The following is a 27,127-nucleotide window of genomic DNA, read 5'->3' as shown; positions in this document are numbered from 1 at the left end:
TATTATTTAGCAAATTCTTGAGCTATTACATTTAAAAAACGGATTTTTTAAATCAAAGAATGTCTGAAAAGGTAATAGTAGATGGAAGAACAGCAGTTAAAGCCTTAATCACTGAGCTGAATTTGAAAGCATTTTCCACTAAACTACATTTTGGATCAGACATTCATGCACCTGCAAAATAATTCTTGGATACCTAATGAAGGTACTGATAAAGACTGTAACCATTTGAATTATTGGGATGCACTTGAACAAGTCCTGCAACAGTGAGGCTAATTGGCCAAATATACCAAGTCCAAGACTGCTGTTTCCCACAATATTACATTTTCTCTGAGGTATGATAATCTTGGAGTTGGTATATACAAGTTGGGGGATATGGGGGACTTGCCCCCCCTGCAAAAAAATATATATATATATATATATATAAAAAGCAGAAGAGCAATGATCAAAATTCGATCTTCTGGATTTTTGATTTTTTTTTTGTTTGTTGGCATTCAGCATTTTGAGAACCATTTCAATAGGGAGACAAAGACACTGGCAAAATATGCTTTCTCTGCCTTTACATTATGTAATACCAATGTCAAAGAAGAATCTTTTGGTAACTAAGTAACCTGCTTTACATCCCTGCTTTTGGGAACTATCAAAGAGGAATTAACCCGTCTGAAGAAGTTGGTAAGGACTTGTATTTTTTTGTTCCGGTCTGGATCTGCCTCATTACATTTAGCCATTTTCTCTGATTCCACCTTCTTGTCTTACTTCCTAGAAGAATCTTTGTCCATTTCCTTTACTTAAAGGAATTTCATCTATTTCTTAGTTAATGCCGGAGGGATAGATTCCTGTCCCAGAGACTTCCCATACTCTGGAATAAACTACCTATCTACATCAAACAAAGCTCCTCATTAGCACTCTTCAAGAAAAATCTTGATGATCGGATGGGAAATAGGAAATTCACCCCGGGGATCACCTCTGTGGCTCTGCTCGACAGTGGCACAGGAAAATTATTTTCTTGGGTGGCAAAAACCAGGGTACCTTTTTGGCTGGAATTGTATAGGCCCCAGGGCCGAATGCCTAGTACCTACCTATGAACCTAAGTAAGATAAAGCTGTTTTTTTTAACTAACATTTTTATAAATCCTACAAAATCCTGAAACATGTAGACTAAGTAAAATAACAATGACTGTGGTACTGCTTTTGCACCATTTGTCAATTACATATACAACAGGAAAAATCCTTTTCTTGCTGACCAGGAAAAAAATATCTCACTTTGCCATAGCACTTGCAAATAAATGACAGTAAAGACTAGTTCAGACCAATATACAGATAAAAAGCCTTCCATCGTGAATACCGGGGTCTCAAATACTAAAACAGTGAAAAGAAGTGAAGTAACTATTGTGAAAAAAGAAGTTATGTTCTTACCATAACGTTCCATGTTTGTTGTCCTTCATCTCACCTTCCTTCTTTCTGTTTGGGTTCAGAGCTGAACTCGGCTCCGACTCGGCCACATACTATAACTCGAAAAGTCTTTATTGGCTCGAGGCTAACCCCTATCCCACCATGCCCAGCGGTAGCTACCCAGATCTCATTTGTGATAACCAACCACTAGACAAAGCAGGTAAAACAAGAATCAATTTACCAAAATTACCATAGCGGATAATCCCCTTGTAACATGAAGGAGGCATAACAAGGGGGGGGGGGGACAAAGATTATACATAAGTAGCTAGAGTGACAGCAGAAACTCAGCCAGTGTAGCCAAAAAAAAAAAAGGAAATCCTCTCTATAATCCAGGAAGGGGGAAGGAGGGAGGGACGCAAGAAGGAAGGCAAGATGAAGGACAACTAACATGGAATGTTACGGTAAGAACAGAACTTCTTTATGTTATGTTGTCCGTATCTCACCTTCCTTCTTTCTGTTTGGGACAGTGTCCCCAGCATTTAAATCCTGAGTGGCTCACTGTGGCTCACTGGAAAAAACTCTTCAGGACCGTGGAACCAAAGGATGCCACATCCGCTTTATTATGAGTAATGAAGGTATGGAGGTTAGCCCATGTTGCTGCCGCACAGGTAGAATCTAAAGGTAGTCTAGCTTAAAACGTGATAGAGGTAGCCAAAGACCTAGTCGAGTGTCCTCTAATCTTTTCTGGGATTTTCATGTTTCGTGATTCATAAATATATGTGATGGTGTTCGAAAGCCACTTTGACAAGGTTATTTTTGAAACCTGAGAACCTTGCTTCTTCTCTGAAAAGGATATAAATAATTGGTCTGATTTTCTAATGTCTTTGGTTCTATGTAAATAAAAGCGAAGTTACCTATGAACATCCAATTGATGGAGCTTATACTCTGCCTTGTTGCCATAACTGGGGAAGAAAACAGGAAGTTCAATGGACTGATTCAAATTGTACTCGGAACATACTTGGCAAAATGGAACGATTAGTTCTGACAGAGACTCTTTCTTTGTGGAAAATTAAATAAGGAGGGCGAATGGAAAGTGCCTTTAACTCTGAAACCCGCCTGGCTGATGTAATGGCAATCAAGAAAAGGGTTTTCCATGACAAAAACTTTAGAAGACAAGAAGAAGCTGGCTCAAAGGGGGGGGGGGATTAGAGCTGCTAAAACTAAATTTAAATCCCATGGAGTGGGAAGTTCTCTTATTGGGGGTCTTAATAGGGCAGTACCTCATAAGAAGGCCTTTCAATTTATGTGACATGACGTTAGAACCTAAGTGTCCTACATGAAAACTGGAAATGGCAGCCAGTTGCACCCGAATTATAGCTGCAGCTGCTCGCCGTACAAAGGTTTCAGCCAAAAAATCAAGAATCTTTGAAATAGGTGAAGTAAAGGGATCAATCTCATTCTTTTTTGCCAATAGGAGAACCTCTTCCATTTACTAGCATAAAGTTTCCTGGTAGTGGGTTTGTCAGGAGAAACCAAAATGTGTTGAACCACAGGGGAGATTTCTAGAAGCCTGGCTAGGACCGGAAGTGGAGAAACCAAGCTGTCAGCTTGAGAGTTTGTATAAAGGGGTGGGGAGCGCCTGACTGATGTGTCAGGAAGTCTGGAACTGGGTCCAGAATCCAAGGCTTCTTTTGCAGGTGATGCCAAAGGAACAGAAACCATATCTGACGAGGCCAGTAAGGGGCAATAAGGATCAATTTGCAACCCAACAATTTTGCTTTCTGAAGAACTTTGGGAATTAGAGGAAATGGGGGGGGGGCAATCGTGAACAAGTGCATCCCTGGGTGACTGTCCCGGTGGTGGGACTAGGGCGAAGTAGCTGCTGCATTTGTTGTTTAAGGGAGTGGCAAAGAGATCACAGCATGGCTGGCCCCATCTGCAAAAAATCAGATCCGCAATTTCCTGTTTCAGGGACCACTCGTGAGGCATAAGTATTGCCCTGCTGAGCTTGTCCGCTATCGTGTTGGATTTCCCCGGGATGTACGTCACAATCAGAAAACGTTGGGAAGACATCGCCCATTGCCATACTCGTAGAGTCTCCTGACACAAGGGGTAAGACCTGGTTCCACCCTGTTTGTTGATATACCACACAACTGACATATTGTCCATCTGTATTGCTATAGTCCCTGAAGGAAGAGAGTCTTGAAGTGCTTGCAACACCAAGATCACCGCCCTCATCTCCAGGACACTGATGTGCAAATGGTACTCGTTTGGTTGCCATGTCCCTTGAACAGTCTGTCCCAGATAATGCCCCCCCCACCCAAACTGGGAAGTGTCCATGGTCACTGTGGCTACCGGCTGGAGGGTCAGGAATGGTCTGCCTAGGGTAACCTGGGGGGAAAGTGGAGCCAACACTGCAGATCCCTCCTGCAGGACTCTGTTATTGAAATCAGGTGTGACATTGGTAGGTCCTGAAATGAAAAGGAGCCACTGCAGAATTCTGATATGGAAGCGTGCCATAGGGACAAGAGTAATTGCTGCCACCATAGAACCCAAGACCTTCAGTACGTACCTTGCCTGAATTCTCTTCTTTGTCATGAGTACTGAGACTTGTTGATGAATGGTAGAGACCCTTTCTTGAGGAAGCCTCGCCATCATGTCTCTTGTATTTAATTCTGCCCCTATAAATGTAATACACTGACAAGGCAACAAACCAGATTTTTCGTAATTTATGGTGATGCCTAGTTGTGCACAAGTGTGAATTGTGTGGTCCCATGCTTTTATCAGGTGATGCTCGGTGGTAGCAGTAAGGAGCCAGTCGTCTAGATACGGAAACACCTGGAATCCCAGACGCCTCAGGTGAGCCGTGACCACTGCCATGCATTTGGTGAACACCCTGGGGGCTGTGGTGAGACCAAAGGGCAGAGCTCTGAACCGATAATGACTGGCTCCCAGCCAGAAGCATAGATATCTCCTGGATCACCTGTCCATTTTTATATGGTAGTACGCATCCTGGAGATCAACAGAGCACATCCAATTGTCCTGACCCAAAAAGGGGAGAATGGACGGCAGTGTCACCATATGGAACTTCGCTTTCCTGACTGATTTGTTTAGTCTGCTGAGATCCAAAATGGGCCTCCAGTCCCCTGTCTTTTTTTTAACTAAAAAGAACCTTGAGTAAGTTCAGGAATTGATTTGGTCTGCGGGGACTTCCTGGATGGCTCTTTTAAGCAGCAACTTTCGTACGTCTCGGTTTGCCTGATCCCGAAGACTGGGTGGAACATCTGGGATTGATCATTGTGCTCTTTTGGGGGGTGTTGGGGAGAAGGGAATTTTGTAACCCCTGGATATTATGGATCATACCCATGCATCTTCTGATATCGCCTGCCAGGCTTTTGGTTACAGTGATAATCTGCCCCCGACTACCTCCAGAGGTGGGCAACCCATCAGGGTGCTGGAAGGGCCTAGCAGAGAAAGCATCCTTGTCGCCCTCCTGCACCCCCCCCCCCCCACTGCAAGACCGGCATCTCCCGTTATTTCCCCCTTTGCCCCTGGGGGAATTTTCTCCACGTGTATCAGGCAAAGCTCACTGAGATTTCTGGAACCTCATCTTACTACTCTTCTGACCTTTGGGGTAAGGTCTCGAGGGAGTGGAAAAACGTACTCCCATGGCAGAGAGAGTTTTGCCATCTCGTTTACACCTGGTAAGAGTCTCTTTTACTTGAGGCCCGAACAAAGAAGAGCCATCAAAGGGGGCGTTTGTAAAGGAGGACTTGAAGGGCTCCACAAATTGACACAGGTGCATCCAGGAGTGTCTCCGCAGAGTGACTCCTGTGCCTGCAGCCCTACTCGCTCCATCTGTGTGTAAGAAATCAGGAGCATGGAGGAGTTAACAATTGAGGTCAAGGTCACAAGCTGGTTAGCCATCTTGTTCGCTGCTCCCTCGGCTATAGGATCCTGAAGGGTATCTCCTAACTCCTTGAGGAGATCCCTCTGAAGTCTTGTAAGGTGTGATAAGTAGTTCAGTGACCTGAGTGTAAAGGCCGCTGACGAATACATATGCTTCCCACACCTGTCCATCTTCCGGGACTCCTTGTTAGGTGGATGGACAGAAGAGGAAGTTTCTGCTAGTTCCTTCTTGGTGGCTACTTCCACCACCATAGCATCAACAGACACTCCTTTTGAAAGAAATGGTTCGTCTTCAGGGGCAGTTATAAATTTATTGGGCCTCCGCGGAACTGGTTCCATGGTTTCTGGAGAGCTCCACGCCTTTTGACTCACTACAGCTATAAGTTGGTCAAAAGGTAGTGACACCCAAGAGGTGGAGGGTCGGGAACCAAAAGTGTCCAGGTACACGGACTTGTCCTCAGAAGGGGCAAGGGACTTCCAGTTACCCCTGCCTAATGATTTCCAGGATGCCTGAAAAAGAGACATCCTCAGAGGGGGACCGTGGGACCCTTCTGACTCCACCAAGTCTGTGTCTGAGGTGACGGACTCAGGGGAGTCCAAATGCTTCCTCTTGCATTTTTTCATCCGAGGAACCTCCTCTGAGGCATGCTCAGGGGAGGTTTCGGAAGAGGTGGGGGTCACCCAATGGGGCGTCCTGGGGCATAGGTTCCCTACGCTTGGGTTGGAGGGGAGGTTCCGAGGCAGACACTGATATAGAAGGGTAAGGAGCCAATGGAGCTGAGGGTGGAGCAGTCTCAGTAGACAACACACTCCTCATCACCTTGAAGGCACTGTGGTCTGGATGGAAAGAGACTCTGGCTCCAAAGAACATGGAGACCTCCTCTGAACCAAGGGCGATGGCTCTGAGGCCGATGTAGGAGCTGAGCTCACCTGCACCGAAGCACCAAGAGGGAGAGGGAGGTCAGACAAGGATCTGATGCCACTCCCCCCCCCCTTGGACCCGACAAGACAGCATTGGTCCCCATATCCCTCGACAGACCGAGGTATCGAGATCATCAGAAAGGTGGTTGGAACCAATAAACATAGGGTTCTCGGAACACACAGTTCCACCACCATGACTTCCATGCACTCCGGCTCCGCACTGGATGCAGTCAGAGGAGGAATCGATGAAAAAACTGGTTGGGCAGACGGCACCACTTCCTTCAGGGCTGGGCTCGACAACAATTTAGCAAATACCAGTGTACTGAGCAGCCTCTTCACCAACCTCTCCATGTCATCATCCGAAAGGCTCCTGGATGACTGAGATGAGTGTGCAGAAGACCGGTGACTACCTGCCACAGATTGTAAAATAGGAGACTGTGGAACTGATCTCACCTCCAAGGAGGGGGACCTAGATCTTTAATGAGTCCGGGATGGCTCCGAGACTGCTGATGGAGCTGCCGGAGAGAGAGTCTTAGCAGAGCCAACTGTCCGCTCTGAAGGCTCGGAAGACCTATCTTTAGATTTGGTCAGCACAGAGGACGTAGCCGACGAAGATGCAGGTTTATCATCCTGTTTTTTTGCAGACTGAATTTCTCCAGATGCAGCTTCAAAAGAGGTTTTAATAAACCTCGTAGAATAAGCTTGTTTCATCTCTCCTGCAGGACTCATGCACTAAAGCCATGAAAAATGGAACAAGAGTCCTGCAGGTGAAAAGCCCCTAAACAGTACACACAACTCATGTACCCATCCTTAAGGGACATTTTTTGGCAACACAAGTCGCATTTTTTAAACCCTGATGGTTTTGGATCCTTGGACATGGTAAAGTACCTGAAAAAGCAATAAAGGTAACATACAAGTTAGCAAAAATTTACAGTAACACACCTGACAAAAAACACAACTTTTTTTTTTTTAAACAAGAGAAGGAAAGAGGAGGTAGCCTCTAAGTTAAACAGCTACTTCTCCTAAGGAAAGAAGAGCCTCTAACTAAAATTGCTTTTCCTGTAAGTAGAAGGGAGGGATGGAAAATGGAGAAAGCCCTCTAACTTAAACGGGCTGCCGGCAAGGATCACAAATGTAAGGTAGGCCCCATGGAAACAATGACCACAACAAAATCAATAACAAACAGCTGAAGGTTGGGGGGGCGGGTAGTAGAACATAAGAAAAGTTAGACTAACACTACCAGTATATGAAAACATCATAAAACTGTCACAATATTCAAAATTTAGCAGAAGAAAAAAACTACTTAGCCTGAGCCGGCAGAAGACAATCTCAATGCTGCAAGTGGCAAACGAGATCTAGGTAGCTACCGCTAGGCATGTTAGGATAAGGGTTAGCCTCGAACCAGTAAAGACTTTTCGAGCTATATATAGTATGTAGTCGAATCAGAGCCGAGTTCGGCTCTGAACCCAAACAGAAAGAAGGAAGGTGAGATACGGACAATATAACATCACTGATTACATGAGTCTCTTGTGAAGTGTCTAAGGTACACTCAACACCATGAAACAAGTGTTGACCTTCATAGGGACTAATGGACAGCCAAAAAAATACATCTAGACCAAAGGGTATAGAAGGTATGTAAGCTCAAACGTTACAACTTTGTACTACGCTGGCCCACCACAAGGAATACTCTATGCCCAATAAAATGTCTTTCTATTCCATCTCCTCGAGCTTTATGTAATTGAGGCCTAGTATGTATGCTACTGGCTCGGTCCAGCACACCTCCACAAATACACAAAATCAGTATTCTCTCCATGGATACTTTTATTATCTCAGAATTAAAATATTCAGATGGCTAATTTAATGAGCAAGTTAAAATGGAGTACCTTTAGTGAGAAAGTCAGTTCTCATTTTTCTCATCAGACTGAATATCATATCACTCAGAATGATTGCCTTTAATAAAACCTAGGGAATGAGAGCCCAGAAGTAACCAGCTTTCTTGTTGAAACTGGAACAGGGAAAACAAGACACAAACACTTTATTTTCAGCATTTTATATAACTTTTAATGACCAAGTTTCATATGGTGTGGAGAGCTTACAGGTCCAGCTGTGCTATTTTCCAGAAAGATAATTTTGGGCTGGAATTATGCCAAAAAGCAGCAGCCACAATACATTACCTTTTCAAAGGTGTGCCTTTACTATTCATCATGTGCTTGAGATTTATTTTCTGAATTATATTCTAAGTACTAAAAACAACCTTCTTGTCAGAAAGTTTACATTATTTTTGCTCCACTGTCATAATCATAGCTTCCCAGAACACAAAAGCAAAAATGACACTGGGTAGTTGTCACTGCACACAATGCCACAGTTCAGTCAGCTTTTATATTATTTCTGTTTATATGTGGGGTTGTGATATGTGTTTAACAATTTGTATAGTTTTAAATGCAAAACCAATAGATGGATGCCATTACTGTCCTTACTGTAAGATTGTTCAGATTGTTGAGATTGCAAATGCAAAGGGTTCGTCTCTCATTTTGTTCCATGCTGGACTATTTTAAAGAATTTGGGAATCTCTCTGTTTCATTATGCTATAATATAGACTAGATGTGCAGGAACTTGCTATAACCTTAGATCTCCTTCTCTTTCATTTTCCCATATTCATAACTGTAGGGAGGTTACTGCCTGCAGCACTGGACATCCAGCCAGTATACCAAAGTCTTAGGAACAGGGGTACATGCGATGTTGCATGTCAGAGCCATGTTGGCTATAAAAGTGACATCTGCACGTACCCACTACAGAACCTACATACAGTAGTAACCCTGAGAAGAAAAGAAAAGTCAGTTTTTCAGACCCACATATGCCATCAGGTCGGAAGGAACCTAATAGAGGTATGTGCCTGTTGCTGTGCCCTATTTAGATGGAGAGAAGGTAGAGAAATGCCACTCCAGATGGAAAAACAGAGTAATAGGGGGTGAGGGGGGGCTGAATACTGCAACATGGAAGGGAAGGACATCTAAGGTTATGGTAAGTTCTTACACAACTATTCTATGTCTTTCTATTCTCATGTTGCAATATTCATGACTGCAGGGAGAGTACCAAAGCTTTAGGTATGTGCCTGGGAGGTAGGTTGAGGGGCCTGGTCTATGAGAGCCTGTAAAATTGACCTAGCAAACCCAGTTCTGACTCTAGAGAGATCAAATCTAGCTTGTAGCGCTTGATAAACGTATGGACAGAGGACCAAGTGGCTGCATCCAGTATGGAAGCGTAGTCCACCCCCCTTAAAAAAGCTGCTGAAGAAGCAGCTGCCCTAATAAAATGAGCTCTCACACTGGCAGTTAAATCTTTTCCATTTAAAGAATAACAAGCAGAGATAGCTTTAGAAATCCATGATGATACAAGTCTGTTTAGAGACTGCCTTCCCAAATGCCTTTGGGTGAAAGGAGACAAACAGCTGGTCAAACTTTCTAATGGATTTGGTCTTGTCCAGGTGATACCTAAGTTGTTTATGAACATCATAAGAATGTAGAGCTCTTTCAGAGGAATTTGGAGGTTGAGGGAAGAAAACAAGAAGGTTAATGGTCTGATTCAAGGAAAGCTCAGTAACCACTTTAGGCATGAAGGAAGGATTAGTCCTGAGGGAGACCCTGTCCTTATGGAAGATGAGGTAAGGAGGGGGTAGCCATCAAGGCCTGAACGTCTGAGACTCTCCTGGCACAAGTGAAGGCTACCAGCAGTGCTGTTATCCAAATGCATAGCTTCAGAGATGCTGAGTGAGCTGGTTCAAATGGAGGAAGTATGAGTTTTTCAAGGACAAAATTAAGGTCCCATGAAGGAAGTATCAGTTTACAATGGGGTCTGATATGGAGGACCCTCTTAAGAATAGTTTTTACCTCTAATCTGGATGCCAAAGGAGGTACCAAAGGGAGACAGGTGGAAATGGCTGACAAGTGTACCTTAACAGAAGTGTACATTGGTCCTGAATGTAGAAGCTGACACAAGTAAGAAAGAACCATAGGTACAGGAATAAGAACAGGGTTCTGTTTTTTTCTTTTGACACCACCTGGAGAATCTTTTCCATTCTGACATATCATTTCTCCTGGTACTAGGTTTCCTGGCCTCTTGCAGGACATTGAATAAGTCCTCTGAATATAGGTGTCTGAAGGGGATCAGAACTCTTATCATCCATAGTGTGAGTTTGAGGTTGAGCACCTGACGGTGTATGAGAGACCCCCTGTCTTGTGTGAGTAGGTCGAATCAGTGGGGTAACCTGTGGTGATTGCCCTTGGCTAGTAGGTGAAGTAGGGGAAACCAATGGTGACGTAGGGGAAACCAATGCTGTCTTGGCCAAAAAGGAGTCACCAGCAGGATTTCTGGTTGTCCTTCTGAATCTTCAGAAGGACAAAACAGAGGCATCTGCTTGTTCTGGGAGGAGGCAAACAGATGTCCACCCCGCTTGATGATATACCACAGGACATTGATATTGATGTTGTCCCTTTGCCTGAGGGAGGACCACTCTTCCTGAGCTTTGTTTTGTTTGTTGTGGTTTTGCAAAACTGCTCCCCAACCCAGGTCGGAAACATCTGTGAAGATTTGTTGTAAAGGTGGAATGATCTGCAAATGTCTGTTTTCAGGCATGGAAGGAGAGGGGAATGGTGATTTCACTGACTTTTCAGCACTCATTATGAATGCTGCCATCAGGTCATTTTTATCCTGCACCCTTTGGACACCATGCATAGGTGATGATGAAAGACAATTGAAAATGCAAGGAACCCACTGAAAAGCATAAACATTGCCTGTAGCTGGGGTGAATGGGAATATGGAGGTAGGCATCTTTCAGATCCAAGGATACCATAAAAGCTTGGTTGGGGATGAGGGGCAGGAGGTGATGCAAGGACAGACAAATCCAGAATTGGTCTCCAAGGACCATCTTTTCCTGGGACAAAAACATCCTGGAGTTAAAATCCTTGTTTGTCTGATATAGAAGTACTCTTTCTATGGTGCCCTGAGCTAAAAGAGATGAAGCTGACTTGTATTTGAATGATGGAGAGGACCCAAGCATCTGAGGTAATTTTGAAGGTGGGTAATGGGTTTGAGTCACAGTGGAGGGGCTCTGTCTGTGTCTGGCTGCCTCTAAAAGGAAGTGGGAGTGGAAGAAGATGGTCTAGGAGTGGAGTGTTTCCTAGATTGCCTCCATCCCTTAGCCTGTGGGGCAGTAGACTGTGTTGAATGCCTCCTAACAAAAGTGGTCCTTTGAGGATAGTTCCTATGGTACCTAGGAATAGGGGAGACAGTAAATGTTTTAAATTTTGTAACTCCTTGAAAGGAGCCTTATTATCTAGTGGTGCATGAATATCTTCTCAGGACAGAACCTGAGGCTGCAGATGTCTGGCAATCAGAGGTCCATAGACCACTGTGGCAGAAAAGATCTGAAGTGGGTACATCCAGACATCAGATATCCAGTGTTGCAGGCAACAACCTCCCTACAGTTATGAATACTGCAACATGAGAATAGAAGGACATCTTAGGATTGTGCTGGGAGTATATGTTGTAGACTTACATGTGGACCAGTGATGGACTGAGAGATCTCACAGTACTCACATTTAGGAGCTCCAGAGTTAAGTGATATTCTGATTGCCATTTTGCTGCTGCTGAGATCTGGGATTTATTTGTTTGCTGGGATCAACTAAAGATTGTTGATGAATTACAATTTGTATCATCTACGTTACTGTATCCAGTTTTTCCATCTGATGGCAAGGACAGCAACATTCGAACATGTTCCTGGGCTCTGTGGTTGAAGTGTTGCATCAAAGCTAGTTTATTGGAAGACTGACTTTTTTTATTCTATGAAGACTGCTGTTTATTTTCAAAGCCTACTAGATAGTACATGGACAGATGAACACTAAAATAATATCCATTGGTAAAGGACTGTGTCCTGATAGGCAAGTTTGCCTAAATACTGATATGACTATCTATTCTAATGTTCAACATGAGCACTTCATGTTTAACAGCTGACTTTTTTTGACTTTCCATCGGATGACGTTCTCTGATGACAGGGTATGAAAGTGACTTTATATGCACTTTGCTGCAAGTTTCACAGAGACAAAACACTACCAACAGCTGTAATGACTACATTTGCTTTGGTAATTTGCTTTGGATGTTTTTCTGCGTACACTTTTTTTGAGTACTTATTATACATCACTGGTTGAAGCATATTAGTGTTCCTCCTTGTGGTACCTCTGGCACCATTTCTACCTCTAACCTTAATTCCAGACTGACTGAGATCAAAAAAGTACAGTTGTGTACACTTACTATAAATGTAGATGTTCAAGTGTATTCACTGTTGCAGTCATCACACTTGGGTTATCTGCCTGCAAGTAGCCCTCAGTCGGCCCGAATACCAGAGTCTTGGGATTTCTGCATCAGATGCTGTCGCCTCTTCCATGAAACATGCAGCCGACGCCATTACATCAGTTTTTCTTGCCCCAGATATCAGCAGCCCCCAAAATAGGAAGCAATTACATGGTGTGGAACACCTCCAGTAAAAAGTAAATACCATAGCCATAAGATATGGCCAAAAAGAGGATAGGCAGAAAATCTAGAAAAGTCAGGGGGCTGGAGGGAGGGTAACCAGGACTGCAAATGCATTTGCCTGCCATGTCAGCCCCCCATGCATAATCTGATGCGTCTGTTGTCAGTGTTTGGGCAGCGAGGAGTTGAGTGAAAGGAAGTCCCTTGTTGTGGATGCAAGCCTCTGCCCTTAGACAAGGAATGATAGGAATCAGTGTTTCCAAGTCCTGAGAATGTTGACACCAGAAACTTTTTAAGTACCATTGAAGTTTCCTCATATGCAGTCTTGCATATGGAATTAGTAGAATGCATGAGGCCATGAACCCTAGGGCTTGCAGTATTTTTCTTGCAGATAGCTGGGTGTTGGTGGCCATTAGTTTGAAGTAGTTTGTCAAATGAACCTGCTTTCTGTAGTGAGGAATGCCATCTGGGAAGTTGTGTTCAAGCTTGCTCCCAGGAATACAATCTTTTGGCTGGGCACCAGATGTGATTTATTTTCGTTGATGGTATACCCCAGAGAAGTTAGAAGTCTTTTTACAAATGCCAGGTACTGAAGTAGCAATTCCTGACTGTCTGCCTGAATCAGGCAATCGTCCCAGTATGGGTAAATTTGAATGTTTCTCTGTCTGCAGTCTGCAATGGCTGGAGCCAGGCACCCTGAGCGCAGTAGATAAGCCAAAGGGAAGTGCACAGAGCCTGCCCTGAAATGCAGATATTTCCTGCAAGATTCCCTTATGGGGATGTGCAGATGGTGACTAGCCAGGAGTCCTTGGCTAGCATAGGAAGCAGCTGTTGCAATGTAAGCATTTTGAATTTTGGGACCACCAGGAAGGTGTTTAGAATGGACAGATCTAGGATAGGGTGCCATGAGCTCTCTTTTTCTGGGCACCAGGAACAGTATGGAGTAGAAACCCTGTCCCCTTTGCTCTACTGGAACAGGTTGAATAGCCCTGATACTGAGAAGAGAAAGTACTTGCTTTTGAGCCTCTGCCCACTGGTTTGTTGGCAGTGAGTGGAAGTAGAATCTGTATCCCTGGGATACAATGTTTAGGACCCATCAGTCCTGGGTAATGGACATCTAGTTTTTTGCATGCAGGGTGAGTTTTCCTCCTAGGGGTGCAAGTGCTTGGGCATTACTGGGAGGGAGGATAAACAAGTCATTGTGAACTTTTTCCATAAGGGGGTGGCTTACCACTCCCTGTTTTAGAGGTGGGAGCATTCCATTGCTTAGATGTCTGCATACCCTGAGACTGTAGTCTTGGTGGTCTGTTACCCCTGGGTTTGGACTGAGAAGGCCTGGGAGGGACTGGAAAGGACCAGTTTTTTGAAGGCCAATGCCTAATGAATCTAGATGGCTGCACCTGTAAGAAATCTTTAACAGTTTGCATAGATTTAGCTTTTTCCTCCATCTTTTTCAGAACTTCTTCTGTTTTTGTGCCAAACAAACGTTCCTGGTTTAATGGAGCATCTATTAATTTTGCTTTGACATGGTCTGGCAAGATTTGTTCCTTCAGCCAAGCATGCCTTCTCAGTACAGACCAAGTGACAGGCAGCCCTGCAAGATGCGTCTAAAGGCATCAAAACCACACTACAAAGTATGTTTATTAACTTGGTTTGCAGAATGCATTAACTTGTAAATCTTTATTTTCTGCACAATCTAGAAGTAACAACATTTTCTGTTTAATTAGTTCCATAATATGCTGCTGGTACTTCAACATGTGAAACTGGCTATTTAAAGCCCTTATGGCAAGAGTTGCAGAGGTATATACCTTCTTAACCCATCTGTCTATAGACTCACTGTCCTCTGGAGGGGAGGCAGAGGGAATGGAATCCTCTGCATCTGAATCCTCATAGGTAGATAATGGAATGTCCTGGTAATCAGAGGGATCAGAGTCAACGGAATCATGGTCTGTAGAATCAGAAGGAAAATCAATTCTTTGTCTTTTAGAAGGTCTTCAGCCATTCTAAGCATTTGTTTCTGTGGCATGGGAGCTTGAGTGGTCATTGGTTTTCAAACTCTGGGCCAGAGAAACTCGGTAGTTTTAGTCAGAAATGAAGTAGACTGTTTGATACGAACATTGAAAGGTTGGAATACACCCTCAGAATCCGATGTGTGCACAGTGACTCTGGACCCATCCAAGGTAGAGACATCCACATGTTCCATAGTTGAAGAAGCACACCAGACTCCGAATGGGTCTCAGCAAAGGCCTGCGAATCTGTAGAAGTGGGTATCAGGGGTGAGGTAAGTGCCTCACTGAGTACGTCTGTCTCCGTCTTTATCCTTACATTTTTTCGGAAGATCAGTAGTTGGATGGTTTATCGAAGCCGTTTTGGAATATGGAGAATGAGAGCAAAAGAATTTAGTGACAAAGATAGGTAGATAGAATAGTTCAGGTGTTAAACAAGTCACAAAACCGTAAGAATGAAAATCTCTGCGAAGTATTTGCTTTCCACCGACAAGACAATTGTTAACTTTTTCTGACATCGGTTAGAGCAACAAAAAAGGATCCCCAATGGGGTACTTAGCTTTAGAAGACTTCAGGTTTGAAACTCGAATGATGAAAATTTCAGGTAGCAGCCGACCAGCACTTGTGAACTGCTTCTGCTTCGGACACCCACATGGCAAGAAAAGCTAATGTAATGGCATCTGCTGCATGTTTTATACCCCTGACAACCTAATGTCATGGAAGAGGTGACAGCATCCACCGCAGAAATCCCAAGACTCTAGTATTCGGGCCGACTGAGGGCTATCTGCAGGCAGATAACCCAAGTGTGATGAGTCCAACAGTAAAACATGAAGAACATCGACATCTTCTTGGATTTTAAGTCTACCATGAATCTGACATAAAGACCTGGAGTGAAGAAAACAGCAGGCCATAGTTTACAACTGCTAGTCTTCTGGGTCTCCACACTGCTCAAAGCCCACGGCATCACCAGTGGTGTGACCATGTGTATTAAACCATCACTTGATTTGGATCAAACAGATGCTGGCCATATATCCTTGAATGTGTCCATACAGTAGAAATGAAAAGCAGATTTTTCCTTGTTTATCATCCTCCTAGCTATCTAGAAGCACTTCAACAAGAGTACATGGATTTTCTCACTGAACTAGTGAAGAAATCTCAATGTCTTACCTTGGATATATTCAATGCCTGGGTTGTTGATAACTGAGAACAGGCTAGGAAACCTCTTAATATTTTAATAGTTTTGGCTTCACTCATGTTGTTACTTCAGCTATACATTAATTTGGATACACTAAGATGGCCTGAAAATTAGGAACTAGATGGTACCACAAGTTTCTTATCTGGTCACTTTGAGGCATCAAGGATGGTGTTTTGATGTCTATAGTAGGGAGGCTCTTAAGTAAGAGCAATACTGGTTATGTCACGGTTCAGGCAACTTTTATCTTATTTTATCAGATTCACTTGCATGCTTTAGGGCTGTAACTGGTACCCTAGATGCAGTAAGCACAGTTTGTTTGCATCCTAGGCTTACTGTGTGCTAGGGGTCATGGTTTGTTCATCAGCTCCGGGCAAGACACAGGCTTTGATTATGGTTTCAGTGCCATGTGAAGACATACCAGACAACAATTTCACAGAAAAAAGCACTGTAAGTACTATGAGATTTCTGCTGCAAAAAACTTTCTGGCAGCACCTTTTATAGGGATAGTTAGGCTGGGTAGCCTAGCCTTTTTCATTGCTGGTAGAGCCCCTTTCATCCTCTTAATGTGCCAAAGCTGCATACTTTTGTACAGATAAGTTTGCCAAAAGGCTGTTCTTTGTATATAGTGTATTCACATTGCATTGGTATGGTTCTTGTCTTGAGTCTCTTGACTTCTGATGGACTAAATTTGCATGTCTCGGTTATGATGATATAGTGAATGTGGTATCATCTTTGCACTCTACCTATTGTGGACTAGTTCCCGGTCCAGCTTCTGTGTCCTCTTTCAGAGTGACGTGGATTTGCATTGATAAGAAAAGAGGTTTTAACTTACCCCACTTTCAAAAACTCTTCCTTGGATATGAACCTTTTGGACAAATACTATCCCATCTCTAACATTAGCTTTAAAGGGAAGGTTACTGAGAAAAAGTTTTAATCACAATTGTACATCTGTTTGACATCTCATGACCTCTTTGATCCACATTAGTCTGGTTTTAGATCTAGGCACAGTACTGACAACTATTTTTCAAGTTAATAACATAATTGCTGCAGGTCAAAAGTATGCTCCATCTTAGTTCTCTTTAATCTCTCAGCAGCTCCTGACAACACTGACTATGGAATATTGCTAGACTGTCAAAATGTTCGTTTTCCCCTCAGTACTGTGCTTGACTGGTTGCCTCTTACCTGTCAAATCACTCACAGGGGAGTGATCTTGCCATCTTGGGAGTTAATTAGTCCAGTAATCACCCTCTGGAACTGGGTTATCACAGATGTCATCACCCACTGGAGTTGTGGTACCACAGCACTCAGTCTTGCTGCCATTGATATTTACACTATATGTGCCCACCCATTACAGAGGCCTTTCTTTTTAATGATATATATATTTTTCTTTTTCTTCAAGCAGGCGTCCTTGACATATTTTGTCACCCTTGAAAAAATGCTTGAAGTCCATTCTCCACTTGATGAGAGTCTCAAGTTAATTTTGACCCTACATAGAAGACATTGCTGGTGCACACCACTGTATATCCTTTGCATCTTCCCCTACTTTCCCTCTTATAATAGCTGAAGTAGGGTACAGATTTGAAATTTGCTGCTCAGATTCATGACCTTGACATAATTCTAGAAGTCAGGCTGAAATGGATGGCTGTCATTCAGCTGTCATTAATGTCATATTTTTATCTAAAGAATACCATCCCGAGCTTTTGCTAAAGTAATCCATACAATGGAACTACTTTGTTTGTGTCTTTCGGCTTTTGCCACAGCGAACTCCGTCCCGCTAATGATTGCAGTAGAGTAGAAAACGCTGTTGCTTGGCCGGCCTACAACCTTCAACTTCGACGAAGAACGCTCACACACATGTACACAGAAGACACTCTACCTTTACCTTGAGCTAAAGGGAAAAGACATGGAGTGGCTGCAGAGGGTTCAGAATTCTGTAGCAAGGTTGTTGACTAGGAATTCGTGCTAGCTGGCTCTTCTGAATGTCAGATGGTTACATGGTAGAAGCCCATTTTCAGCAGAGGCCTGGGAAGAAAATCTCCAAAGTATTACAAAACATTTTAAGAATGATAAATTTACAGTCTTTAAAAATAATTCAAAAATAATGTTAAGAACAGGTACAAGTTATATGACCATAATTTAATAGAGAAATTGTATAGAGAAATTAAAGGTAAGTTAGTATAATACAAACAGAAATTGCAATATGAAGTGAAAGAAAAGCAGGCTTATTGTATATTTAGAGAGAAAGCTAAGGGAGAGAAATTGATAGAAGTAATGACGTGAAGTGAAGAAGGGAAAGTAACTTTTTCCCCCTTTACAGATGGACAGCACAATAAATTCGTTGGATGAGTCTAAGATAAACATTTTAATGCTGGATTGAAAATAACTGATACAAGCCAAATTCACGAGCCTGCATTTACTCTGGAAACCATATGCACATAACTGTGCTACCTTTCATCATTTTATTAGGGACATATTTTGCTGTGTCATCTATCTAGCCCACATCTTACGGTCATAAATCCGTCCTGTAACAAAATTCCAAAGCTGTTCTGCAAAATTTCCATTGTGTTTGAAATTTTACATTGCTGCTACTTTAATTCATGAAATGTGACATAATACGTGCATGATGAAAATTTAGGGTCAGAAAATGGTAAATAAACACACACTATACTTCACAACTATTGCCTTAACTCTAGAAATGTTCACTATATGCACTTGAAACTTCAAAAGACAGCCACTTCATTCCACTGCTCACTGGTAATGTCTAAGATCTAGCTAAAAAAAATGCATGCATCACTCCAGAAGTAAAAATGTCTCTGTGAACCCATCTTCTGAGCTATATGCAAATATTTTTCTCTGTATTTTCATGACGTGTATCACATCACTGAGTAGATAGTACTATACAATATCATTGTTACTGTTCATTTACGTAGGAGAATGAGGTTCAACAACGTTCACAATTTACAGTATTTTCTTCTTACAATGTACATAATACAAGCACTGCCTTCAGAGCACTTCACACCTGTCACTTTTCAGATCTAGGTTACACGACATGGTTTGTACCTTAAAAGGAGACTTTTGACTTCTCTGTTAATTATCTACTGTACTTCCATGTGAACATCTTTGCTGTCCACACTCATGACACAGCATCATAAATGTACTACATTTAACTTCTACTGTGAAAATCCTGGAAATTGACAGCTGGGCACTGCATTTACTCAGAAAACTGTCTGATGAAGTCTCAGTTTCTGTGTGAATTTTGCCAAAATGACAGCACCTAATCTTTGCTTTTATAACATGACTTTTCCTTCAATCTTTTTGGAGTCTAGCTGCCTTTTCATCAAAGCACTTATTCCTATGAAGTCTCATAACTTAGTCAAAACTTCTGAATAGTCATCCCAAACTTACTATCACCTTACTGACCACCTCATAAACGTGAGCATTCTGAGAGACATTCTGTGAAAATCTGGACAACTGAGAGGTATGCAGTATAACAAGACTGTGACAGCAGTCCTTATATTTATTATTGAACTAAAATATCATCTTAAAAAAAAAATATCACCTTCTACTTCATACAGACATTTGGTAATTTATGTCATTAAGGGTGGTCATAAAACAAAGACAAGTTTAACTTTAACCATCATTAAGGCAAGCAATCATACTTAGAAGCACATATTTCTTTTCAGTAGCCTCCAGTGTTGACACTCTGTATTGTTACCTGCATAAAACTGAATTAGTCACTTGTCCTTTCAGATCTTGACACTGAATTTTACATTATGAACTGTATGACCTAAACAATGCACATACATTATCTGATATTTGGAACATGTATGGGGTTTGCATGTTCTCTCCATGACTGTGAAGGCTTATTCTAGCTTCCTTTCACCTTCCAAAAATACTGAGAATAAATATGTTCTCTACACTGTCCATAAACATATTGAACATGGGGCCCAGGTAGCAGTTGAAAAGGATTAGCAATGGATCATTTCCCTTATCCAGTTAATAACATTACAAATGCAGTACAAAAATAATTATTCTTATATTTATGCTTTATTTCGATGAGCAGGTATCTTAAAAAAAAAGGGGGGGGGGTGAGCCCCAGAATTCCCTGCAGACAGTCCATAACCCCCAATTAAACTTTTTGGATGGAAAAGATTGCAGCTTAAAATGGACATGTTCTGCATTTGAAATGTGATGTGTATAATTTGGAAAGGCAATGGAGTTTGTACAATTCCATTTACTAATACCACAGCCCGTGGCAACTTTGACTAAGCTGAGGTTAATCACTCTCCTATTTCTGCTGCACTACATCTAAAATTCCAAGCAGCACTGGGAAACTTAGTTTCATGAAGGTAAGAAATAGTTTTATTAAGATGCTACAGACAATACTTACTATATGAAGACATAAGGTACCCAGTGTTCACTTTTCGCTCCTCGCTAAAGTTGGGTTCCACCTCATTCCCTTTAGCATCAAACTTCCTGCAGTGAATTCTGGTAGGCATGATGTATAAAATGTAATATCGAGCCTGCAGTTTAAAAAAAAAAAATCACAGCCAGTGTGTTAAAATCTCTAGTGAAAATAACAGCACGTAGATCCTGCAGAGACTACAATGGATATGTGAGCCTGAATGACAGACTAGGAAACAAAAACAGAAAACAAAAAGTTATAGGTTACCTTACAACATATTTTGAGAATTAAGGGCCAACTCCTTTCTACAATGGCCTGTACTTGTATAAGCAGTAATTTGATTCAACAACAACCAGCACCTATAAGCAGGTTGTATCTCCGCTCAGGAGCTATGTGCAGCCTTGCAATAAACTTCTAACTCTCCAAAGTCAGAATGAATGACTGTTCTGCTGACTAATCAGCTAAACCCCCAGTGTCAGTTTGGTAATAACATTCTGGATATAGCAATTTGTCAATCAGTTAGCATGACAACTTTGTTTCCAGGCAATGCTGACCAGCAATAAAACTGCTCTGCTGTACAGAATATAGCACTGCTGTGGAACAGACAACTAGCCCTCCACCCAGCAGTCCATCACTCCCACCCAATACAGTCCATGTTGATGTGCTGAAGGGTAATATATCAGACTGCAACTGATTTGATCACGTATTCAAGATAGCTACATTGTGCATAGTCCCTTAAGTGCCAACCTTTTAATCAAAATCCTACATAGTCTACACACTGCAGTTTGCCACCTCCAGCCAATACAAATGCCCACAATAAACTCAAACCCTTTCCATAAGCTCCAGACTACAAACAACATCCTATATCTGCAATACTAACAAATGAATAACAAAATTCCCTATCCACCTAATGCATTTAATACCTGCCTGCACACAAATACACACGAAAGACTAAAGCAAATACTGCTGATACCCAGCCCTGTCCTACCACATTAATATATATCCATGTCAGCTGAACTGTACATAATGCTGAGCCATACAAGGTCTAAACCACAAGAGCAGTCCTAAAATAAATTATAAGACTAACAGCAATAAAAAAAAAATTCCCCATTCATCTTTTGCATTTGCATCCACCACTTAATACTCCTGTACCTAAATAACATGAGTCAATACACAAGACATATCCATTCAAAGTAACTGAATGGTACATTCTGCACGCCCAAGTCCACAATTTTCTCTTTTTCTCCTAAACAGAAGGGCCCACATCATTATTGGAAACATTTATTTGTGGTTGTTAAAAAATGAATGAAAAATATTTTCATCAGCTGAAATTCCAGGCATTATACTCATTGATGTTAAGTAAAAGCTCTCATCTATCTATATATACATATGGATGAATTAAAAACAGATTATACGTACATAACAGTCAGTCAAATAAACCGACAGTTTTATAAGTAGCCAGTATAAGAAGAAATACAATTCATGGTAAATTAGTGTTGTGGCCCAAAATACCAAATTCCAAAAAATCTTGTGATTTTTCTATAGCAATCAATCCAAGTTTGGGAATATTCTGGTATTTTTCTTTAAAAAATGAAAATTAGTGTCCCTGATTATTATCTTTCATATGCCATCCCACCATCCCACCAAACAACCCATCTATATAATTACATTCTGAAAGCCACAAAGAAAATCTTCCCTATACCATAAACCCAGCTCAGTCTTCAGAAGTATACTTACTTTATTTACTTACTGATTGGCATTGGTTTACTGGGAAAGTCCACTGGGCCAAGCAGAGCCTATTTTCAGTGAAGGCCCGGGGAGAAACGCTCCACAAGAAGCAGAATATACAGCACACCATAGGCACATTTTTGAGTACATAAAGCACAGAGTGAGGAAAAACAAATCTTAACAGTATTACATTTAGAATACACACACTTGATACACACTTAATAAACTAATTACAAGGTAGTACAACTATAGTTGACATAGTAGTATGGATGAATATAAAATGCTTATATACCCACACACTTCTAATTAAAAAAAAACTATATGTTTTTATTAATATTATTTTCTAGGGACTTTTCTGAACACAGTTTCACAACTTCTTAAAATTTTAAGTGCACATTTTCAAGACTGCATCTGTTTGCCCCACATCTTACTATGACAATGTCCCTACACAACTTTGCAGTTAATGTCATTCTGCACAGTAATGGTAAAATCACTTCTAATGATACAAGGCCACAATGATCCACACAAACATTATGCTACAGGCTCCTAAAATGAGTATTCCAGACATTCTGTCTTAAAATAGAATTGCCAATGTTATGAAAAAATTTAATTTGGTGAATACTTCCTCATAGGTTTACTAAAACTCATAACTTTTACACAAAATTTTCAAAAATGCCATCTAGGGAAATTTACCTCATGAAAAGCTGCATTTTCTTGGTGTTCACCCACCTCCTAAAAATCATGTTCAGTATTACCTCACATACTTCTCAAGGGTCTATATTAGCAAAGCAAAAAACCCTATGTGCGAATACCAAAACATCGACCCCTATACTGCGAACCACAAAAATCCCGAATGCACTAAACCGTGAAAAAAAAAATTTCGAACTGTCATAGTCGGCCAACCCCACCACCTGTTACATACTACCTACCCAAACAAAATAAATAAACCACATACATACACTAACCAAACCCTACTTCTAACCTAAATTAAAGCACCAAAACCCTACCTCCAACACTACACTAAACCCCACAAACACAACTATCTATGCACCAACACTACACTAAACCCCACAAACACAACTATCTATGCACTCTCCTTAACCCCTCCCTAACCCTAAGGTCTGTAACTATCGCACACATCCCCTACAGACATACACCTAAACAAAATAAATAATACACATACATATTAAACCCTACACCTAACACTACACTAACTCTTACATACAGTACCTATCTAAGCATTTACCTTAACCCAACTCCTAACACTAAAGTCCTATGTATTGCACACTTACCTTATGGAGCTATACCGCAGACGGGCCAACCAAAACAAATCAACATTTCGAAATTCGCAGTTTTGCCCTTTCGGGGTTTACATACTTCACACAATACGGTTCGACGTCTTCGTATTCGCCTAAAGGGATTCTCGATTGAGTAATAGGAACCCACTTCTCAACTGTCCAGATTCTTGCCTCATATTTTTGGTCTGCTCCTCATAAAATCTCATAAAATTTGTGGTTTTCTGGAAAACCACTGGGGACTGAATTCACCATATAATAATGTATATTAGAGTTTCAGACAGAAAATGCATGCTAACACAAATCCTGTTATTCTAGCAACATTCTAAGTTTATAAGATCAATATTTAAAAATCTATTCCAAATTTTTTAGCCTTCGTCCTCCCATTATTTTAGACTTTGTCCAGATTTCTTCCACTAAGAGATTGAGAAGTATGCTACAAGTATGTTACAATACTACTCAAAACACTTCTGTACAATGTTCTGTATGCTGTACGTTATTAATAAGCTACTCTCTCTCTCTCTCCCTTGTCCCTTACTGTTCAGTCAGTTAAAAGCACAGTTTAACACTCAACACTGACAAAAGAGTTTTAACCACTTAAAAGCTATAGCACATGCTGCAAATGTACATTGCATTATGGCATATACTCCTTCTGATCTTACAACCAGGGAACAGCCAGGAGAAAAGAAAATACAGCTGTGTAAAATCTTACCATAACAGTAGATGTCCTTTAGTGCAGTGGTAGCGTTGTCACCTCACAGCAAGAGGTTCTCCCGTTTGAATCTCGGCTGCAGCGCCTTCTGTGTGGAGTCTGCATGTCCTCCCCGCGGTCAAGTGACGTTTGAAAGACATGCATGAATGGGCTGCCTTAGTTGAAGGTTGGGCGTCAGGCTGGCACCTCTGCACCATAAATATCAACTGCCAATCATTAGTGGACCGGAGTTCCGCTGTGGCTTCCCCTAACCGGGAAAAGCTGAAAGAAAAACAACAACAACAAAAGTAGATGTCCTTTTCTTCACTGTTGCAGTACTACTTAAAGAAGGGATGTCCAACAACAGGCTGCCCAAGGCGGGACATCCTTTCTTTAAAAGACTACTGCAGCAGTGATACAGAAGGACATCATTCAAGCTAGAGTGGAAGGGATTAATATCATGTGTTCATGTCTTATCATGCAAATAGATTGAAGTGAAGCAATTCATTTCATGAAATTGCTGGGACCATTCTCAAGGGGCTCTTGGATCCTTCTCCTTCCACCTCCCAGTTATTCTAAGCTACTGTAATCTACTTGTATAGCTAAGGCTACTGCAGCAGTGATCGATACGAAGAGCACAGTACAGCTGTGTAAGTAAATTTACCATAACAGTGAATGTTTAAATGATCACTGCTGCAGCAGCCACTCCCTCCCTCTAATGATTTTTTTTCCAAACATCTTTATTAAAATTACACATATGACAAAGGCAATCTTACGTTTACATAAATGAAAAACATACAAAATGATCACTTTAGTTGCAGTTTACATCACAGACACCCCTGAAAGAACTGTAGCTGCAAACATTGCACATCACTTATTTACCATCCATTCATTGTCAGTTAAGCATTATATGGCTCATTCAAATCCTGCCTCTTTAACCTCATTCCTACTCTGAATAATTGTTCCCACAATTGCCATTTTTTCCTATGCAGTTTGCTCCTTCCCTTTTCTAAAGATCCCAGTTCCAGTTGTTTTACCTCTGTTACCATATTCACTACTTCTAGTAAAGTTGGTCTAGACTTTGGTTTCCATTTTCTAGTAATGGCTTTTTTTTTTGGCAGCCACCATAATTAAACTCAGCAAGGGTTTACTATGTATAGGCAATTCCAATTCTGTAGCATAACTCAAAAAAAATTGTCTGCCCAGTCAATCTGCTCATCCAGCAACTCCAACAGACCAGTCTGCAGGGAGTTGCTGGAGCTATGTCAGACTCTAAGCCAGTCACAAGCGGTGTCCCACAGGGCTCAGTCCTGGGACCCCTCTTGTTCGGCATTTATTTTTCCGAGGTACAGGCAAACATAGGAGGATTGTGGCTGATAAAGTTCGCAGATGACTGCAAACTGGGCGCCATAATTGATACTCCAGCGGACACAAACATCCTTCAGACAGGCCTCATAGAAACGGATAATTGGTGCCAGAGCCATGGCCTTAAGCTGAGCAACATGTATAGTCATACCCTTTGGGAAAAACAAGGTACCGACAAATTACCACATAGGTAGTAATCCATTAAGTACGGAAGAGGTAATCAGGGACCTAGGGACCCAGGTTGACAGTAACCTCTCATTTGACACTCACATTGCCAAAGTGGTTAGGAAGACCTTCTATATTGCCCACCTTATCATGAAGGGTTTCACATCTAGATCAAGAGAGGTCATTGTGCCCCTGTACTCTTCTCTTATCAGGCCAATGATTGAGTACAATGCCCCATTTGGGATGTATCTCACCCGACACCTGCAGCAGTTGGAAAGACCCCAAAGTTCCTCACCAAGAGGATAAAGGGTCTTAAACATATGTCATATACTGCCAGACTGAAAAAACTCCAGCTCTATTCAGTCGCATACCACCTACTCAGAGGTGATCTGTGCCTGACGTACAAGGCCATGTTCAATCCGGAATTAATGGACATGCTCCACCTCAGAAAATCCAAATCCATCAGAGCCACGAGAACAAAAGACTTAAACCTCAACACAGAAATAAATGGACAGATTCATAACCCAGAGGCTCCTACACTCTGGAACAGAATCCCAGTCCATGTTAGGCAGAGCCCCTCACTGACACTATTCAAGAGAAATCTCACGAATGGATGGGAGATCGTTTTAGGTCATCTTTGTGTCACTACTAGACAGAGGCACAGTAAACTAAACCCTAAAAGGGCATAGTATTCCCATCCTAAGGGGTGGTGAAAGCCACACACACTCTGGCTAGGCTTATAAATGCCCTAGGGCAGATAGCCTAGTACGAACCTATGAATCCTGAAAGTCTGCCAGCTCATTACATTCCCATAAAATATGTTCTGAACTACTTCTTTCTTGCCTGTCATACCTCCAACATTTGCTATCCACCTGAGGAGAAATTCTTTGGAGTCTACTTGGGGTATAAAAATACCTTTGCATACACTTCCAGGCAAAGATGCTACATCTTCTAGACTTTGTTGCATATTTGGGAGATGTATACATATCTCCCATTTCTACCCCTTAGTTTTTTGGTGTGTTTTTATGGCAGGGAGTGGGCATGTATTTTTTCTTTTCTCTAGCAATGTCCTCTCAGGGCTTAAGCTCCTTCTCTCCATTGGCATGAACTCTCTGAGGGGGCTTTGTACCCAGACTTGTCTTTTTGGTCAGCCTGGCTCAGGATGACTGGCACTTTCGTTGTGTGGAATGTGCCCTGAATCTTTGGAGGCTTGCTGGCTGTTGTATCCTATGCAGGATGTGGCCCATAGTGCTTGGACTACTGCAGCAGTGATCATTTGAACATCTACTGTTATGGTAAGTTTACTTACACAAATGTAGTATCCCCTTAAATGCAGACTTTCTTTTGGATGAAGAAACTTTGTGGAGGTTCTTATGGTGTAGGAACACCAGTCACTCCTGGTCCCATTTACACTGAAGTAATAAGTATAAGAACTGTGGAAGACATCATCACGAGTGTTTGAACTGTCACACATGGCATGATGTTCTGCAGTACATTCTGAGAATGTCAGGGGGTGGAGGGGAGGCATGCTTTG

At 41.8% G+C, this 27,127-nt stretch overlaps 1 protein-coding gene across 1 annotated transcript in view; it reads right to left on the bottom strand.

Annotated features, from left to right (window-relative positions):
- LOC122807224 (AP-3 complex subunit sigma-2) overlaps window positions 1-27,127 on the bottom strand; it is a 1,165,940-nt gene that overhangs the window by 941,389 nt on the left and 197,424 nt on the right. Inside the window, exon 3 of the mRNA XM_044078299.1 lies at window positions 20,335-20,467. Coding sequence (XP_043934234.1) covers window positions 20,335-20,467 — 133 coding nt within the window. The remainder of the gene's footprint in view (window positions 1-20,334; window positions 20,468-27,127) is intronic.

Source organism: Protopterus annectens, chromosome 7.part0, assembly GCF_019279795.1.
Source record: "Protopterus annectens isolate FY-2018-M chromosome 7.part0, PAN1.0, whole genome shotgun sequence".
In the NCBI taxonomy this organism is placed as follows: Eukaryota; Metazoa; Chordata; order Ceratodontiformes; family Protopteridae; genus Protopterus; species Protopterus annectens.
This window is presented reverse-complemented; position numbering and strand designations above follow the sequence as displayed.